At 38.9% G+C, this 21,093-nt stretch overlaps 1 protein-coding gene across 1 annotated transcript in view; it reads left to right on the forward strand.

Annotated features, from left to right (window-relative positions):
• The window catches only part of SNTG2 (syntrophin gamma 2), a 410,686-nt gene that overhangs the window by 182,174 nt on the left and 207,419 nt on the right, over positions 1-21,093 (forward strand). The window contains exons 3-6 of the mRNA XM_075269112.1: positions 6,916-6,972; positions 9,444-9,501; positions 10,414-10,457; positions 13,319-13,360. Coding sequence (XP_075125213.1) covers positions 6,916-6,972; positions 9,444-9,501; positions 10,414-10,457; positions 13,319-13,360 — 201 coding nt within the window. The remainder of the gene's footprint in view (positions 1-6,915; positions 6,973-9,443; positions 9,502-10,413; positions 10,458-13,318; positions 13,361-21,093) is intronic.

Genomic DNA, 21,093 nt, shown 5'->3' on the forward strand with positions numbered 1-21,093 from the left:
TTTTTAGTTATGCCATTTTGGGGAATTGTTATTGCTTTGATCACCTTTTATTCAAAACAGTGAAAAAATTGCAGTTTGGCACTTTAGATTTTTTTTTTCCGCTACGGCATTTACCGTACGGGAAAAATATTTTTGTAGATTTGTACAGCGGGCAATTTCGGACACAGGGATACCTAATATGTATGTGTTTCACAATTTTAAGTACTTTTATATGTGTTCTAGGGAAAGGGGGGGGGGTGATTTGAACTTTTAATATTTTTTTATTTTTTTCATATTATTTTAAAACTTTTTTTTGCATTTGTTAGACACCCTAGTGGTCTTGGGGGTCTGATCTAATGCAATACATTGTAAAATGCTGGCGCTTCTATTGCAGGCTACCTAGCATAGCCTGCAATAGAAGCAATAGAATGATGAGGCGGGGAGCCTTCACAATGCTCCCAGCTGTCCTAGCAATGCGACATAATCACAGGGAAAATGGTACCTTGGTCAGCTTTGACCGAGGTGCCAGAGGGGTTAATGCCCCCGATCGGTGCCAACTACCAAATTTACAATCACCTTTCAATTTTTACTTCTCATAAGTAGACTACACCCACCTGCAACAACATACAAGTAGCATTGGAACCTACTCTTCTGTATAGGATCATAGTGCAGACTGAAAACCCATTTACATGACCACCATTTTTAAGATAATGAATGGTTATGGCGTAATTTACATGTTGGTTTTCTGATGGACTATTTTTCTCAAGGATCAAAAAACTGACGTGTAGAGATGAGTAAATGGTTTTGAATACCTCACTCCATAGGAATGAATGGGAGCACTGCACTGCAGGTGCCGGTGGCCGGCGCTTAACCCCTTCGTGATCGGCCTCTGCTATGCATTCCTATGGTAGTGGAGGTATTCAAATCTAGGATTCGAATACTATTCGCTCAACACTACTGACATGGCCTATCTTTGTCTACTTTTATAGAGCCATGCAAATAGTCCATAGATATTCACTGGCTTTAAAACGTCCATGTGAAGACCATTCGAAAAACGGCCAACACAAGACTGTTATTCACTGTCATGGTCCTTCGAGGCCCATTGACGGAGATTATTTATGACACACCCAATGTTCATGGGCATTACATCATATAAATAAGACCTTAGAGTTGTAGCTGGACACTAAATGATACTTTCTATAAGTATAATGTTTAATAATCCAATTTCTGATTTGCAGAACTTTTTGCATTCACCTTATATTGACAGTACAACTGTATTGAACCTTATTGTAATACACAAGCTTTACCTTGGCTTGCGATTGTTAACACGATGCATTTATTACAATGACTATACCGGTACGGGCTCATACTGTTAATCTGTGTATGCTATATTTCATATGCTATTCATGTTGCTATTGTGTAAGAGCATAATATACAGTTTTTTATGACAACACTTTCTCATTGTTGCTTGGTTCAGGCATTATTGTACATCGCACTGATACAGTGACATTTATTGAAAAGAATAAAATAACCTTCACAAGTTGATCTTGAGCTGTTACATAAAACTTTCCCCGAAGCCACAGTAGAGGCATGACTAGATAAAAACCAAAGACAATGGATTTGATTGCGGTTATGAATATATGGTTATTTAATAATTTTCGTATTCATTGCAGCCTGAGACTTGGAATAAAAATTAAAATGCTCATTAACCTTTTACAATGTTATATAGCCAAAGGTGACATTGTAACTGGCTGAAATAAAATATTTCGAAAAATCATTTCCTACCTTAGTAACTACTAATACAGAACATTTAAGTCGATTGTCACCATGGTTATAAGTCACAGGTTTGCTTTCGGGCTTTTTTTTTGTACATAGAGATGTAGGCATCTCCAACTTGCTTCTGATAACTCACTGCAGTGTGACAACTCTCAAAAAGGCCATTGGAAAAAAAAGTATAGTTAAAGAGATTAACATTAATACTTAACACGTTAAAAGTCATGTTAAATTTGACTATATCTGTAGGCTCGGCACACTGTGCATTAACCTCCATGGTAAGAATTTTAGGATTATTAACAATGGATATACACCATCTGCTAATAAGTATTAACAATGCCGACAGCTTCTCCCTTCTCTCCAGTCGAATCAGAACTGTTAGGAGATTGATTTCTTTTTCTTGTTACAAAGTATTCCCTGGGGACAACAGAACAAAAGAAGGAACTGGGTGTTCTGGTTACAAGTAAGATAAGCAGCTGTACTCAATATCAAGCAGCAGCTGCAAAAGCACATATGATTTCAAAGTCTATACAAAGAGATAAAATCTGAGATTCCATTGTACTATCACCCTTTCACAAATCCTTTATAAGACTATAACTTGAATATTGGATTCAGTTTTCGGCTTTATATTATTATATTATATTATTACTTTTTGTACTTGATATGTAAAATAGATCTTTTGAGGTGAGAAGTTGATCCACAGACTATAATAATAATACATTTTATTTATATAGCGCCAATATATTCCGCAGCGCTGTACAATGTGTAGGGTTCAAGTAAAGACAAAAAGATACATTACAAAGAAATAGTCACTTCACACAAGGGGACTGAGGGCCCTGCTCACAAGAGCTTACAATCTATGAGGTAGAGGGGGTGACACAAGAGGTAGGAGGGGCGGCATTGCTTATACAGTGGTCAGGCAATTCTGTAATAGAGGTGACTGTCATTACACAAACATGAAACTGTATGAGCCGACATGTGGATGGTGCCTGGACATATAAAGTTAGTCTGAAATGGCGCCACATCATGTGGGATAATGTTTGAGCGGGGACAGAGGAGGGTTCATTTTAGGGATTCTAATTATGGTACAGAAGGGTTTACATTAGGATTAGTGATAGGCCTGTCTGAAAAGATGAGTCTTTAGTTTGCTCTTGAAGTTGTGCAAATTGGAAGTTAATCTGATTGTCTGGGATAGCTCATTCCAGAGAAGTGGTGCAGCTCGGGAGAAGTCTTGTATACGAGTGGGAGGTTCTGATAATAGAGGATGTAAGTGATAGCTCATTGAGTGAAAGGAGAACACGGGTTGGGTGGTTGGACTAGAAGGAAGTGTCTCTTAAAGGGATTTTCATACAAATATAACCATATTTAAATTTGTAGACAATTAAAAGGCAAACATTTTGGAAATATAAATAAATAAAGTAATTACTTAATTTACAGAATTTGAAAGATTTTCTCTAACCATCTTGGCGTTGACAGTCTTTTGTCTTGAAAAGTTGGTAATGGCTATGAAAATAAATGCTGGAACTTTCTATGATTCTGATCATTAGGAAAATTACCTTTTTCCTTATTATTTCTTCCCTTCTTACGCATGCAGTGCATCTGCCAGATAACTGACTGCAATAAGGGAAATCATGGATGGTTAACTAAGAAATTCCAGACAATAGAAACTTCTTGAATTTGTGATCCTATCCATAGTCAAGACAATAGACTGTCACCACTAAGATGGTTAGAGAAAATCTTTAAAACACTGCAATGCAACAGTTAGTGAACTAAAACTTCTTTATTTCATGTCTCATATATTTAAACACTATGTGGTGCATAAGAAAAAGCAACATTATTACTATTAGTATTGATTTAAACTACTCTACCATTTTATCTATAAAGCTTATATCAGATCCATCTATCTCTATAGTTAGACTACAAAGCTTTGTTGTAGTCAGATCAGCAGTTAAATATAAGCCCACCACATCTATCTCTCTACTGCTTATCTACTGTACCATATGGCCAAAACATTAGGAGATGGACTAAATATAAAGTTACAGAAATGTACAGATGTATCCTACTTTACCTATAATCTGTGATGGACATGTCTAGATATATGTGTCACAAATTAAGCATCTTGATCTTCCAATAAGCTAACATAAAAGGATATGCTAACTATTTGTGTCTTCTAGAGATGAGCGAACACTAAAATGTCCAAGGTTTGAAATCTGATTCGAACAGCCATAGCATTCTGCCAATCAATGCTGGTTCTCCATCGAACCTTAAACTTCGAACAGCTAGTAGTGTTCGATTGAGTACGAGTATCTCGAATACCGTAGTATTCGATCGAACACCTACTCGATCGAACACTACTCGATATCTCTAGTGTCTTCGTGTGGCCACCCTATTGGGGATTCTGGGAAAGGTGTCAATTTCTTTTTTTGTGATAATGAGCAATTATATTTATTAAATAAACTGGAAATTGGTTAAGTCTGGTCACAGCTGTACATAGTCTTTCATGTTCCACTACCAAACATAACCGACCAAAATTTAATAGAGTAAGAGTATAGTACTATGTTTGATGGAGACACAACAGCAAAGAAAATAGGATTGACATTTCTAAACCTGTAAACTTGGATTGTAAAACAAGTACTGAACATTTTGTATAGAGTGCATAAAGTGTGCAAAGTGGAGAGTCACAGTACAAAGACAGAAGTTGTAAGGAAAGGGAGGTGTCCCTCAAAACAAACAATTAAAATGTAACTTTTATTGGGATTTTTAAAGGGATCCTATCATACAAACACATATTTTTCTTAGTAACACGTCGGAATAGCCTTAAGAAAGGCTATTCGTCTCCTACCTTTCGTTGTCTTCTCTGTGCCGCCGTTCGCCTACAATCCTGGTTCTTGTCGGAATGCAAATTAGCTCTCTCGCAGCACTGGGGGGGGAGGGGGCAGCACTCTCGCAGCACTGGGGGGGCAGCACTCAGATAGCACTGGGGTGTCCCCAATGCTGTGAGAGAACTCTCTCCAGCGCCGCCTCCATCTTCGTCAGCACCGTCTTCTTCATCCTGTTCTTCCGGCGGTGGCTTGTAACTTCTAGGCCTCGGGCAGAGCAGGCTGTGCATGCCCACAAGCCACAAGAAAATGGCCGCTTGCACAGTATTGTAAGCAGCCATTTTCTCGTGGCCTGTGGGCATGCGCAGTCTGCTCTGCCCGAGGCCTAGAAATCTGAAACCTGTGCCGGAAGAAGAGGATGAAGAGGACGTTCCTGACGAAGATGGAGGCTGTGCTGGAGAGAGTTCTCTGGCAGCATTTGGGACACCCCCAGTGCTGTTTGAGCGCTGGAGCCCGCCCCCAGTGCTGCAAGAGAACTAATTTGCACACTGGCAAGAACTGGGATTCCTACAGAATGGCGGCACGGAGAAGAAAATGAAAGGTAGGAGAAGAATACCCTTTCTTAAAGGGGTTGGCCACTTTCAGACCAATATTGACAAACAAATGTACAATAAAAAAGATATACAATTTTCCAATGTACTTTCTGTATCAATTCCTCACAGTTTTCTAGATTTTGTCTTGCTGTCATTCATTCTGTTACTTCTATAGGATAAAAGTCTGACCATGGTCATGTGACTTACTGTCCATGGTCATGTGATGAGCACACAGGTGTACAGCTGATTACCAGGCAGCTGTCTGAATATTGTGCTGTGACTGTAACGAGCGGCACCTGTGTGCTCATCACATGACCATGGACTGTAAATCACATGACCATGGTCAGACTTTTATCCTCTAGAAGTAACAGAATGAATGACAGCAAGCCGAAATCTAGAAAACTGTAATGAATTGATACAGAAAGTATATTGGAAAATTGTATATCTTTTTATTGTACATTTGTTTGTCAATATTGGTCTGAAAGTGGCCTAACCCTTTAAGGCTATCCCGACGTGTTACTAAGAAAAAATGTGTTTGTATGATAGGATCCCTTTAAAAACTTGTGTCCCTCAAAAACATCAGCCACATTGACAATACTATGTGACCCTTCCAGTAGATATGATTGGGGAAACAACAAATAAATATTAAGGAACCAATATCCTCATGCAGTGCGGTCCACTTATATCAACATCTAAGTCTCAAAGGGTGTGGTAGAATTCACTCTGGTGAATGTTTAAATCTCCCCATACACTACATTACACCCATAGGTAACAAAAGTGGGCCCACTGTTCAAACAATTTCACAGGTAAGTATTAGGGCCAAGTAGCCGCTTTATAGGGGCCGAATCAACAATGCCTGACTTCCCTGTCCCATTAATAAGCATGGATCAACTGGAGAATCATTACTAGTAAGGCCATATATAAAATACACCTTTCCTAAGCAATTCATACATTCCCTGTATTAAAGCCATTGGCCCTTAAAGTATCCAAAGCCTAATAATGTTGCATTGGGTGTTCCTGTTCTACACGTTTCGCCTCCTAACTTCTAGAGCAGGGGTAAAGAATGTACGGCTCTCCAGCTGTTGCAAAACTGCAACTCCCAGCATGCATACTTGCTCTGCTATTCTTGGAACTCCCATGGAAGTGAATGGAGCATGTTGGGAGTTGTAGTTTCACAGCAGCTGGAGAGCCAAAGGTTCCCTACCCCTGTTCTAGAGGCTCATCAGAAACAAAAATCTATCCTAGGTGCATTAGATGCAGTAAAAACCGCAGTTCCTAGAGGCCAGTTAGTAGCCTTAGTGTGGTCAACTTCATCAGCAAATCCAAATATCCAAGAAACTAAGCTAAAATTCATATTTTTTTTTTACTTTCCACTTTTCCATTTTTATAAATAATCTGAAAAATGAATATGCTTTAAAATGTATGTATATACATGCATTAAAATAAATCTTGATAACTATGCCCAGTTAGACGTAGTACAATAAAAGTGTCCCATAAATCAGTTTAATCATACTAGGGCATGCACAAAATGCTTAGTTATTAATGTTAATTTATGAATAATAAATTACACTTGTATTAATAATTCACTTGCCGTTCCTTTTTTGTCTACTGTATAAGAGTAATAAAAGATTGCCATGCTGAACTAAAGTTATGCCCTTTGAAATAGCTTGTTAATACTTTTTTATGGATGAAAGTAAATTTATTGTATATAAATATTTACCTAAATTGTATTTTTTTCAAATTTTTTAAAGCGCAGAACTGTTACACTTCACAGAGACCCTGTTGGAGGATTAGGTCTAAGCATCAAGGTAGGTACACGTTTTATTATTTCTGTGGAATTCTATACAATATTTTTCTAGTTTTCATCCTGGGAAAGCTTCTCTTGAGCTGCTCATATCCCCTGGAATTTTCTTCTGAGTTTATTCACTGATTTTAAATATTTTTTTTCTTGTAACTCTTAAAAAATGACTATTGTGATAACTCTTCCCTCTACAGATGTGTCCATACTTAACTGATCTCTACTTTTTTGAAGGATTCCAAATTGTCTTGAAACCAATTCAGCATTATATTACGACAAGCTAACAAAAGCCTTGGAAGGCTGCAAAGCACCATCCCCTACTGCCATGTAGGTGCAAACATGATGGTTAGCTTATCACGTTTGTGATATGGACATTTGTATTTAAAAAAAACTTACTGGACTTGTACGATATATATCTGTACATGTCCAGTATAGGGATCATGTAAGGAAAGACACATCTGTATATGTAGGGGGAGATTTACTTACCTAAATGTGCCAGAGTTTAAATGCAAAAAAAAAAAATTCAACAGAAAATTATTTCTGCTGATTACAAAAAGGGACCATGACTTACAGTTGTATGGGAGGGGCACAGCTTACAATAGTGGAAGATGGCATGGCTTAGCAGAAGAGGGAAAGTGGCTTAAAGAGATTATATCATTGAGAATCCCCTTTTTAGCTAAACCCATGAAAGGCTATTTTTCCCATACCTGTAGAAGTCTTCTCCACACCACTGTTCGGTATGTATTTCCCAATTTCTTCATTATAGCAATGAGTCTTTTCGCAGCACTAGGGGTGGTCTCCAGCACTCAAACAGCACTGGAGGCGTCTCTTGTGCTATGAGAAAACTCTCCAGCGCTGCTTTCTTCTTGATCTCCGCTTTCACTTCTTCTCTCCTGTTCAGACTCAGGAAAATGGCCGACTGCACCCACTGAGCATATCCATTGGCCATTTTCCTGTGGGAAAACAGGAGAGAAGAAGCAGAGGTGGAGATCAAGAAGAAGGCAGCACTGGAGAGTTTTCTTTCAGCACAGGAGATGCCCTCATTGCTGTTTGAGTGATGGGGACTGCCCCCAGTGCTGCAAGAAGAATCATTACCATAATGAAGATATCGGGAATATATACCAAACGGCAGAGCGGAGAAGACTTCTAAAGGTAGGGGAAGAATAGCCTTTGTTAAGGCTACTCCGACATGGATTTAGCTAAAAATGGGATTCTAATGATAGAATCCCTTTAAGATGTGACAATGTGTGCCAGAATTGTTCCAAAATGCTGGCGCAAAAGTTCTACAGATGTAGCAAACTTTGAAGAAAGTCTATCACCAAAACTAGAAATATAAATCTTATATGCTTTTGTATTGGATGTTAGCAGCATAGTAAGTATACTTTTGTGTGCCAAAGTGCAAGCTTGCAGCTGAAGAAATTAACTTTTAATGCATATGCAAATAAGCTGTACAGTGTAGCTGGGATATAGCTATATCTATACAACAACTGTCATAATGTCCTAATAATGATAGCTATATTATGCATACAATAGCCACTATGATCTGCTCATACAATGGCTCAACTCCCAAATAATAACTTCATTACTCATACAACAGCCGCAATCCCCTAATAACAATAGCTATAATACTCATACAACAGCCGCAATGCCCTAATAACAACATCCATAGAGAAATAATAAAAGCTGCAGTAACTAGGGTTGAGCTGATCTTGAGATTTCAGGATCGGTTTTAAAATCCGATTTCCGATCATTCTCCAGCCATTTCCAATCATGAAATTTGCTCTATCGCCGATCGGGATCCGATCTTTCCCGATCGCTCAACCCTAGTCAATGCTTCTCTATGGGAAAAGTCACTTTTAGCTTTGAGCCGATCTTGAGATTTCGAAATCTGATTTCCGATCATTTTCCAGCTGATTCCAATCGTGAAATTTGTTCTATCGCCGATCGGGATCCGATCTTTTCCGATCCCGATCGCTCAACCCTAGCAGTAACAGTGGCTTGCTAATGATAGTAACAATGCTCATACTACAACACCTACATATATATTGCTAATCACAGTGCCCACACAAGGATCCCCATGCCCCTTTAAGAACCATCACAGCGTCCGGACACAAAAACTGCAGTTATATTATAATGACAACCAAAGTGCCCCAATAAAATAGTCTTACATCCTCCTCGCTGGTATATCGTCCTTACTGCTTTGTAAGTAGTTGTAAGTCATACAAGGTCAACTGGTTTAGGATTTAATACTTTATTCAACATTGCAAATGTTTTCCATTGATAAAAAAATACTGTTTTTGCAGAACATGACTCTTGTCCATGGCATTTACCTGGTATTGCCCCTGACTTTAGTAAGGTTAATATACAGTGATATATATACGGCCAAACCCTGTTAGAAGACAAAAAAGAATTCAACTTTTGCATATTTCGGAGCAGCTGTTGTGGAGATGTCTCCATCACTAATGCATTATTCTTTTTTAGGGTGGAGCACAACATAAAGTGCCTGTTGTTATATCTAAAATTTTTAAAGACCAACCAGGTAAAAAAAAAATTGTGTTTTACATATAAAGTTCTTACTAAGTTATCACTGATAAAAGATGAATAGTATCCTCGTTTACAATGACAATTTTTTTATTTACTGTATGTATTTGTTGATTTTTAATTTCTAAGAAATATTGTTCAAGTCCATTGTTGGCGGGTTAATCTTTGTATATTTGTATCAATTATTTCAATAAGATAGCATATTAACTTTATGATTTTCTCAAATTTTTTGGACTTTACTAACAGTTGTTTAGTTTTTATTTCTCAATTGTAATTAATTAATACTGCAAATTAAGGTAAAAATAAACATATAAAAAGTGTTTTTTAATTAATACATATATTACACTGTTTCTAATAAAAGAATAGTTTTTACACATGCAGTTTTTTTAATACCGTATAAATTTCAGGCTAGAATACTCATTATATCTCCTAAAAAAGAAGTTATATTTGTTTACATTTATGTTATCCTTAACCACTTCAGTACCGGGCCAATTTGTGGTCCAGGACCAGACACATTTTAGGTTTATTTTGTATGTGCGGTTTTGAGGTCTGTAACATTTTTCCCATATGTCTCAGTCCACTAATTTTTGCGTCTTTTTTCGGGGACACATAGGGCTTTATTTTTATGTTTTTATTTTCAAATGTGTTTTAATTTTTTTTATATCCGGGAAAATCCGGTACATCCTGTCAGAACTAGGCAACCACTTCCCGGACGTATAAAATCTATGGGCAGTCCGGAAGTGGTTAAAATCTTTGTTAATTATTTGACATCTTTTGATACTAATCCTAGTTGTATTTATAATTGTATTATTATTATTATTATTATTATTATTATTATTATTATTATTATTATTATAATTATATCTTTTCACTTTGAACCTTCTAAATATCAATTTGTGTTATAATTTAGCTGACCAGAGTGGGTTGTTGTTCACAGGAGATGCCGTAATGCAGGTAAGCAGTTGTTTTCTTTGCTTGCATTTGTTTTTGTGTCCATTTTTTTCATCCGTTTTTTGCATTCATTATACAGATGTAAAAATGGAATCTTAATGGATCCTAACACATATTTACAGTTAAAATTTATCTTACGGTGGGCAAGCCAATTGTAATTTTGGACCCTGGGGTCTTATTACTTTTTGTTTCCTTGATTTTCTATTTGTTTTTGTATTGAGCAATGTTCCATTTTATAGCATTTTATATTAATCAATAAAAAAATATATTTTATATTTGTATTTTCACCATATTCCTCTGCATTGACTACTCTCTGTGATTCTCTTGAGTTTGGATAAATTAACATTGGATAAGACTGAGCCATGAATATTTCTAATACAGATTTAATACAAATTTACTACTGTATATTCCTACTGTAATTGGAATGATGTGGTAGTTTTTTTTTTTATACATGACCCCCCATTACAACCACAGTCTTACCATGTACATGGGGATCAAAGAGAAAGCGTCATTGTGTCCAACAGCAGGTCTCTCATTTTCTACTGTTGGAACATATTTCCTCAAAGAAGAAGAATAACTTTGTTGCAAAATATCTGTGGATAAATATATTGGCATAATTCCGTATACGTCAATAAAATTGGGAGTTAAATTATTATGTTTTACCTTTCTTGCTGTAAATGTTGAGATTATATTATAACTGGATTAAAATATTATCTAATATTTATATAACATTATGGAAATCAATACCATTGATTTTGTTTATAATGAAAGGTTATTATAAAGCACTCAGTTCAATTCCGTACTGTTTAGCTATTTCCGTAGCTGGAGATATGCCATTTTCTTGACAGAGATGTATACAAATGAACGACTGTATACATAGACCTTGTATATTGTTGGTTGTCATATAAAGGGGTTACAATTAATAAAGAAAGTAAGGAAACATGTGAAATGAGAAAAATAGAGAAGAAATTTCTTTTAGATACTGTGTGTCAATTTTTTTTTTCTTCTATTAGCCAAAATATCAATCTGACAGTGTATTTGCATACACAGCAACCGGCTGCCAGACACCGGTGCGAGTAGATGGAGGTGGCGGGGAGAATGCTCCATTCACAAATACAGCAAACTTTTTGTGTTCTTTACTCATTCCCATGAAGCACAAGGCACAATGTTCCTATACTATTTTGGTTAATAGGAAATAGATTTGTAATATTCTGCACTTACACTGGATAGCATACAATATCTAGCTTATGGCGGGTTCACATCTGTGCTCCAGTCTCCACTTTGCATGTTTCTGTTAACTCAAAACTGGACAGGAGACAGAAACCAGCAGTCATTTTTCAAACCCATTCATTTGAATGGGTTTGGAAAGTGTCCGGCCATGAGCGCCGGTGAGCATTTTGTGCTCTCCGCGGTGAAACCTTTTTTTTTTAACCGGACACAAAGTCGGACATGCAGGACTTTGTGTCCAGTTAAAAAAAAAACGTTTCGCCGTGGAGAGCACAAAACGCTCACTGGTGCTCGTGGCCAGACACTGTCTGCCAGATTTCTCTCTTCTGTCGGCAGAAGACGGAAACCTGAAAACGGAGTTTGGGCGCAGGTGTGAACCCGCCCTGATAGATGAACTTTAAGACACTTTAAATATACCCAAACTCATAAGAGAGAGTCCTGTTACCCTTTTTGTATGGACTGAATCCCACACATCATAGCATTTTTTCACTACAATGATATTTTATTTTGGGGGTAAAAAACAGAATTGTATAAAATATTCATCAACAAATCATTTCATTCATATTACAATTAAAACAGGGAATCCCATGATCCCTTTTATGTCACATGCCTAGACTTGCCAAGTCAGAAGAGGAGAAACCCACATGACCATTTAGATCAATCAGTGACCTCATCCGTCACTAGTAAGAAAGTGGTGATGTTATTCAGATATGTCACCAGTGTCCTTACCAGTGACCCATGAGGACACTAATTGGTTTCAGCCATCATGAGAGCCTCTCCACTCCTGCCCCCATGAGTCCAGGCACTGGAAAGTGAGGGGATCGAGACAGTACTACAGAGCTCTATGGATTGGTGTATATGATCTCTTTTAGATCTGTATTTGGGGTGTTGGCCAAAGACATTTTAGCTAATAAAAGAGTAACATCCCTTTAAGACTCAAATTTCTCATTAAATCAATTCAATCCAATATCACGACTTGCTAGCAAACCCTTAACATGTTGCAGCTCACAACACGGGAAATGGACGCTGTTCACATGGAGCTAGTGACCGCGTATTTTGGTCCTGATTTTGACACGGGAAGCCGCGTCAGAATAGGACCAAAATGCGCCTGCTCCGACTGTTGCGGATTCCGATAGTCGCAGCTTCCCACTACAGATTAGGCCCAAATGAATGGACCTAGTCCGGAGGCTGCTGTCGCGAGGCGGATTCCGTGGCTGAATCTTAGCGGTTTACATAGGCCTATATTGTGAGTGGGCGGATTTTGAGGTGGATTCGGCGTCAAAATCCGCCCCCTCTTGCCCTGTGTGAACAAGCCCTATCACTTTGTGAAATATCACCCCAAGAAGCTGCTCATGTCTTTACCCATAGCCAAGAAGACAGGAAAGGAAGGACACATCTGTAAAGGGTTACACTGTAGCAAACAGTGCCAAAAACCACTGTAGCGTCTTAATGAATATTTAATTCCCTTCATTTTATTTCGAGAAACAAGTGCATGCTACATCTGGTACATAATGCAGATTTTGGCATGTGGTCAGGATAGATTATACACTTAGCTGACGCTGTTTACTTCCTATAAAAATAATAGTAATGACTTCTGTGTAAAATGACTCTAAATACAAAAGTGTTTTTACTTTCAGGTTAATGGCATTAATGTTGAGAATGCAACTCATGAAGAAGTGGTAAGTTGTAAGTATTTTGCTCTAATTTGTGTTATTTTTTTCTCTAAATGTAATTGCAATGTATTCAAGCCGAAGCATTGCCAAACACATGGGGAAATTACAATGAGTAAAAAGCCTTTTTATATTTTTATGTCTTAATCTCTGAAAACATTTCTGGCAGACATTGTAAACTTCAGTGAATTGTATGTAGATTATTTTGCAAGCCTACAATTATTCTTAGAAACTATGCTGTTATCCTATTTGAAGGGAAAGGTTAAAAATGCACAAAAATGGGAAAAAAGTCCCCGCTATTCCTTCCATACTACTGTGACCCTTGCCTGTAGGATGTCAAAATCGAAACTGTAAACTGTAAAGTTTATTGAATTCTTCATTATGGTATGTGTCCCAAGATATCAGCCATTTCCTCAGATCTCCTCTTCTTTTATTCGTCATTGACTGTAAAGCAATTGGCTACAGCAGAAGCTCTCCCCCGCTGGTCAATAAGAAGAGGTCATGAATAGAGATGAGTGAACACTAAAGTGTCCGAGGTTTGAAATCCAATTCGATCAGCCGCACACTCTTTGACTGTTCGAACTGATTTCGCACCCCATTATAGTCTATGGGGGGAAATGCTCGTTTCAGGGGTAGGCAACATTCGATAAAATCATACTTACCAAGTCCACGAGTGACAGTCGGGCTGGCTTCTGCTTGAAGTCTTCTCCCGGCGCAGGGTCCCCGCGTCCTCTTCCGGGAGGAATTCACTCTGCCTAGGCATCCGGCCTAGGCAGAGCCGACTGCGCATGCGCATGCGGCTCTGCCCAGGCCCGACGCCTGAGCAGAGCCGACTGCGCATGCGCGTGTATGCGCGTGCATGCCCGCGCATGCGCAGTCGGCTCTGCCTAGGCAGAGTGAATTCCACCTGGAAGAAGACGCGGGGACACAACGCGGAGAAGATTTCGGAAAAGTAAGAGAAGAACCAGCGTTGATTGGCAGAATGTATAGCATTCTGCCAATCAACGCTGGTTCTGCATCGAACATTAAACTTCGAACAGCTAGTAGTGTTTGATCGAGTACGAGTATTTCGAATACCGTAGTATTTGATCGAACACCTACTCGATTGAACACTACTCACTCATCTCTAGTCATGAACTCTGAACCCCTCCTCTTGATTGAAACCCACCCAAAGCTATCTCTTAGCCAAGGCTGTATCAGAATAATTTAAACCAGTTTGTAGAAGGATACAGAAAATTCTAGACTGGTCTGGGCAAGTGTTTTTTGTTTTTTTTTCTGAGCTTTTTTTATTTCTAGGTTTTGTATTATTGCAGTTTTATAGTTTTAAACTATTCTTTGTATATTTTTATTAAATAATATTTATCGTTGTTTGCCTATCTGTTAAAGTTATTTTAAAGTGAGAGGGGTTATCTGGGAATTGTTTCAGACAGCAGCGGACACAGACAGTCAGAGACAGACACAAAAAAATCAGGAACAAACAGGTTTTAGCCAGTAGGTTTATTTTACAAAAACAGCAAAACAAAATAAGCCTTAATTTTCAGTCAAAACAGTAACATAAAACCTGCTCGTCTGAGCTACTAACTACACAGACAATACCCTAACTAAATGTGTTGCTTGCTTTAAGCACACGGTCAACAGACAGGGCAAAAACAGTCACTAGTGTTCACAGCATTTGGACAGAACTCAGTTTCCCCTCACTCTCCAGGAACTGCTCAGGAGTGAGAACTTGACAAACTTTTATAGGCCTTTAATAAGGCCCAACTCCCACATTGCTTGACGGTTCCTCCCTAGTAGGACAAGAAGAGGTTAACGGAAGAAGCCTTCTCCCAGCTAAAGTTGTACCTGAATTGTAACCTTGTTTCACATACGGGTGGGTTTACATCTGCGCCTGGTCTCCGGTTTAGCCAATCCGGCTGGTTTCCATCTTCTGCCTCGCAAAACAGGACAGGAGACAGAAACCTGGCGGTCAGCTTTCAAACCCGTTCACTTGAATGGGTTTGCAGAGGTGACTGCCCGTGTGCGTCTTCTGCCTGTCTGCGGGTAAACCTTTTTTTTTTAACTGAACAAAAAGTCCTGCATGTTTGGTTTCGCGGGGCAGAAGACGGAAACTGGCTGGATTGGTTAAACAGAGACCGGGAGCAGATGTGAACCCACCCTCAGTAAGGAATGTGGGTGAGACATAGTGACCTTCCAGAATCTTACCTGTCACCTTCTCACATAATATATATATATATATATATATATATATATATATATATATATATATTTATTTATTTATTTCATGTCTGATAGTGCATGCTCATAAAAATATGACCCTTGCCCTCTGTTCGGCTGTAGTGATAAAATGTATGATACATAAACTTCCGCTGTCCAGAAAGAGTAAATTAACTCTTTATTGGTCAGCAGCAAAATATAGTCAAGGAGGGTTCTGTGGGAGAGGCTGTGAAGCAAAAGGGGTTATAATTACTATATGGGAGGCACCAACAGAAAATGGGAGCAATGGAGAAGGAAAGGGAAATGTAAATGCTTCGAAAATGTATATATGGGCACAGCGAATGATTGGGAGGATGGGGAACTAAGCTGAGATTTTACGCCAGGGCCTGTGAGCCTCCAGTTACACCCCTAACCTCTAGATAGGGGTGGTGTTAATTTATGTGATTTTAGACCATACTTCATTGGGCTCATTTGGCATAGCTCATAGATTACAATTGTTGGTTGGTTAAAAAGACTGAATGGGTAAGAGTTTGAGTTAGAATAAGAGAATTACAGTTTGGGTTTCTTATGCCATTACAAGCCAGTTCATACGTAGGAGTCGTTAGTGCACATTTATTTTGTGTGTAAACATTTGATCAATGAACTTTGTATGAAAGTGACAATTTTGCAACCCACAAAGTCCAAAACTCGCTCAACAAACGTTCCTTTACCTGCTATAGCTGTAGATTCAATAAATGAGTTTGTCTTGTGATACAGGGACAAAAATACTAAATATATGGAATAGAATGAAAGAAAGGGATGAAAATTTAAGGTTATTTATTGTTCCTACTCTTGGTCATGTGGATTTTCTGACTGTCTTGCCAGCAGCCAGTAGCAAGAATTATTTTTTTCCAGCACATCTATTATAACCTTGATGTAGGTTGGCCCACCACACAGTATAGTTGCCCCTCCATACAGTATAATGTCCTAGAGTGGCCCATATGCTAATAAAATAAAAAATAAATCAAACCACCCATGAACAAGGATTATACTCTGGGGTCTTCAAACCCTCAGATTATAGTTAGTGGAGGCCCAGGAACGTGAATAAACATAAGAAACCATGTTATTCACCTCCACTGGGTTTTAGCATGGCTCCCTGTTCTCTCCAGACCTCTTCCAGTTTCCTCAATGACTTCAAGGCCTGGGATTTGGCCTCAGTGGTCACGTGGGTCACGTGGCATAATGACACTTTGTGCTATGCATCATTATGTCACATTACAGGTTTGAGTGGTCCTTGATGTCACTTAGGGTGGGCTCATATCTGCGCCCGGTCTCCGGTTTAGCCCATCCAGCTGGTTTCCATCTTCTGCCCTGCGAAACTGGACAGAGGACGTAAACCCGGTGGCTAGCTTTCAAACCCATTTACTTGAATGGGTTTGCAGAGGTGACCACCCATGCGCGTCTTCTGCTTGTCCGCTGGGAAACCGTTTTTTTTAGCCAGACACAAAGTTGAACATGCAGGACTTTTGTGGGGCAGAAGACGGAAAGCAGCCGGATTGGCTAAACCGGAAACTGGGTGCAGATGTGAACCCACCCTTAGGAGGCCGGAAGAGGACAGGGATCTGCTCTGGAGCCCAGACGAGGTGAATAACACGTTATGTTTCCTTACCTTCCTCGTCTAATTATATACTAAGAGTCAGAAGTATAATAGTAATTCATGAGTGCTAGTAATTACCATTATAGGAGGCAATCACTGCAGTACCCCCATAAGGTGCATATACCACAGGTTGAGAACAATCGTAATAGAGGATCCTGTGAAACACTAATTCCTATATACTTCATATAGGAATATAATTTAATATTACTGTTTTATTAGTTTATTTCTTTCTTGCTATGTCAGACATCATGGTCCTTACGCAAATAATAAATCTACCCTGGAAATACGGTTTTACAAAAATCTACATAAATATCTGCACAATTCCCTATTGGATCTTCAGATGATATGCAAAGTAGAATACTGTAGTCTCCATAAAAAAGTTCATCAAAGAAGTATAGCTCAGCAGGATTTTTTTTCCTGCTTTGAGTAAATGTTATCTAGGAAGTTTCTAACACATCCTCGGGCTTCCATGCTAACAAACAAAATAGGACATCTTTTTTGCTGACTAACAATGTAATTGAAAACTACCTTCCTTGGAATTAAGTTAATTTGACCTCTTTATGCCCCTGCTAAGGAGGGAGTTAATGAAGTGGCATCACCAAACACAATTCCACGTTTAGTAAGAAATGAAAACAGCAGATGTTAATTCCAGTAGTTAATGGCTTATAAAAGATAGCTTTTTCTTTATTGCATTGCTTATCTGCGTGTTTCGTTTTATCACTATTTATGGACGCTACTCCCATAAAGTTGTAATCTGTTAGTTCTGTACATTACCGAATTCTCCAACACAAGCAGCCAAAAATGGAACCAGCCAATAAAATCATCTGCTTTTTAGTTACTTTTTATTATTTACTGACTAAATCCGAGCTCGGAATAGATCACATAGGCAAATGAATAAACCGCATTAGACTGTGCGAAACAGATGACACTGGATTTTTTACACCGCTCGGTTAGAGCCTGATAATATCTGGTTATTAACATAAATGGAGGATTGGTGTTGATAAGAGCCTTACTATTAGGTTAGATGACAACACCTTCTTTGTGTACATATTATGTCATTTCTGGAGATGGTTGTTACAGTGAAATTAGAATATTCTCATCTGTTATGTTTTACTTTTTATAGGAAACGTGCCCACATTTAACTGATCTCCATTTTCCTTATCTAATACAGTTTCTCATGAAATCTATTCAAAATAATATCACAACTTGCTAATAAAAGTCTTGAAGCAGATAAGAGGGGACACAAATATCACAGCAGGGGATAGATGTATTGCTGCCCCACGGTTTCTCAGTCTGTAGAATCTTCTGTATGTCCCTGGTATAATCTTGTTGAAACCCTGCAGGTTAATCTCCTCCTGATCAGTTCCCTCTTCTAGATCAGTAGATTGGGCAGACTTGGCAAAGGGGTTATAGTTTATTGATCCTACTCCTCCTGCATAACCGGGAGGCTCATGGAGGCTTTGACTCCACACACCTATTTTACAGTCTCGGAAGGGGGAGTTATGGTTGAGCTCTGAAACATAGAGGGAATATACAGTATATATATTGTCACGGGATGGTTAGAGTCCATACTATAGGCCATGTGTAATATATATTTCATGTGGAATGTATTCTCTAACCTGTTATATACATCAATGTGTAGTTGGCTGATTAGGGTCTAGTGTGTTAGCACATTGTATGCAAATACCTCTAACTAGTGAGGACCAGTGAGGACAATGGGTGGAGATAATCTGATCAGTGTCTCCAAGAAGATGTTGGATGGTGCATTGTCCATAGTAGACAGGGAGTCTGCTCTCCTTGGTATAGGTGAGGGGGGAAGGATCTGTGACTCAGCCCTTCCCCCCCACAGATATAGGTGTAACAGTCTTAGTATATAGTTGTAGCTGGAGTTAGTATGTGTTAGCCGGCCTGTGCACAGCTCTGCAGAGAGCCAGGACTTAGTTACAGGACCAAGGAACCAAAGTTATCATTGGATTGTGACTTCTGTGGACTTATTGTTATTACGGTTGATGTGACCACCGCCGGCTACTAACTTTGTGGATTACAATAAATTGCTGTTGTCTCCCGACCTCTTGCGTCCGTGTTGATTCAAAAGACCATCCGGAGGAAGACGTATACCTTTGCTCCGTTACATATATATATATATATATATATATATATATATATATATATATTTAGAATGTGAAAGGCAGAGTGATGGACTTCTGCTATAACAGCTCCAGGTTTCTGACCTATGTGTGGTCCAGGGTGTGTCTGGAGTAGACCTCATTTCCAGATGTGGGTCATAGGCTCATTCATGGGCCATAAAATACAACAGAGCCTGCACTTCAGGGCAGATCCAGGGAGTGAGAAGAGGCATCTGGGTCTGTCAAGATACTCTGAGTCCAGTTAGACTGTGTCGTGCTTATCGGTTTCCTTGTGTGGCTGTTAGAAAGCCACATGTATAGTTAATTTATTATTACTGTTTAGTTAGTTGCTCAGATGAAGTCAAGTTTTATTTATTTGCTTGGTTTTTTTTTCTAAATAAACCAGTTTCCTGCATATTTTGTGTCCCTGTCTTTGACTGGTTGGGTATGCTTCATTGCTGCTTCTGAGCTATCTCTCTCTCTCTCTCTCTCTTTCTCTCTCTCTCTCTTTAAAACTTCTCACATTATTCAGAGCAGTTTTATGCTGCAGTGTGTAGAGGATGCATGGGGAGATGTGAAAAACAGATAAGAGCAGAACAAACAAGGAGGTCTAAGTCAGACAAGACAGGCTGCTTTAACCATAGGGCAAACAGTACACCTGCAATAGGCTCTACAGCAGTGAGATCCCCTGTCATCCATCCCTGATCCCAAGGGATTTTGGGTGCTTTCCCTCCATCCCAGGTAGTGGTAGACATGTCTTGATCTTGTGTATATCTGCATCCTCTTAACACCGACAGAGTTGAATACAATAGTGATAGGTAATTGTCTGATCAACCATTCAGTCCCACCTGCAGAATGCATCTGATCTGCCTCTTCATTCAGGAAATCGAGCATTATACTATGTGAGGGCACTTAGAGATATCATACTAAGTGGAGGGAATTAAGGAGGCATTACCATTGTTTGTCCAAAGGGAATGTTTGCAGCTAAAAGGGATGAGAATGAACAGGGTGACCCTCGGTTCATATCTGCGTTTTGGATTCCATTTGGGAAGTCTCCTTGGGAAAACACATTAAAAGTGGTTAGCTAAGAAACCACATGGACTCCACAGACCCCATGTTTCATGCGGAAACCAAGCAGAATCCACACGGACTTCATTATAGTTTATGGAGTCCGTGTTGTTTTTTAGGTAACCGTTTTTGAATGCATTTAGGTTTCCGTTCGGGGATGTCCCCATGCGGACTCCACCGAACGGAATACCAAACGCAGATGTGAACTGGGCCTTAGAGGGATGGCTTAATCCAAATAAAATCAATGTGGTACTTTCCTTGCAACATGGTTTCAGTACCCATTTATGAAACCTGTGCACCAATGTGTTAACATGTCCCTGCAAAGATACAGTATATGGAGAAGACGGGTTGTCAGACAGATTTTTTACTTCTGGAAGGGATCTAATTGCTTACTATTTCCAAGGAACATTGCCTGTATGAACACCTTACACTAGATGTATCGCTACCAGGAGAACCCGTCACCCTCCACCATATCACGAGAGCCGATTCTATTAAGATCACAAGCCGTAATACTAAAAAACAACTATTATTCTGAATACATTGTAGCATTTCAAAAGCATTAAGGAAGCGTTCACTAGAATTTGTCAGCTCTGTGCCAAGTGACTATGATAAAGACTGACTATTGTGTAGTTGTAATAAAAATTTGAGGTTGACACCACCGTTAAGATGCAATGTAATTATATTCATGGATTCGCACC

Source organism: Leptodactylus fuscus, chromosome 3 (assembly GCF_031893055.1).
Source record: "Leptodactylus fuscus isolate aLepFus1 chromosome 3, aLepFus1.hap2, whole genome shotgun sequence".
Classification (NCBI taxonomy): domain Eukaryota; kingdom Metazoa; phylum Chordata; class Amphibia; order Anura; family Leptodactylidae; genus Leptodactylus; species Leptodactylus fuscus.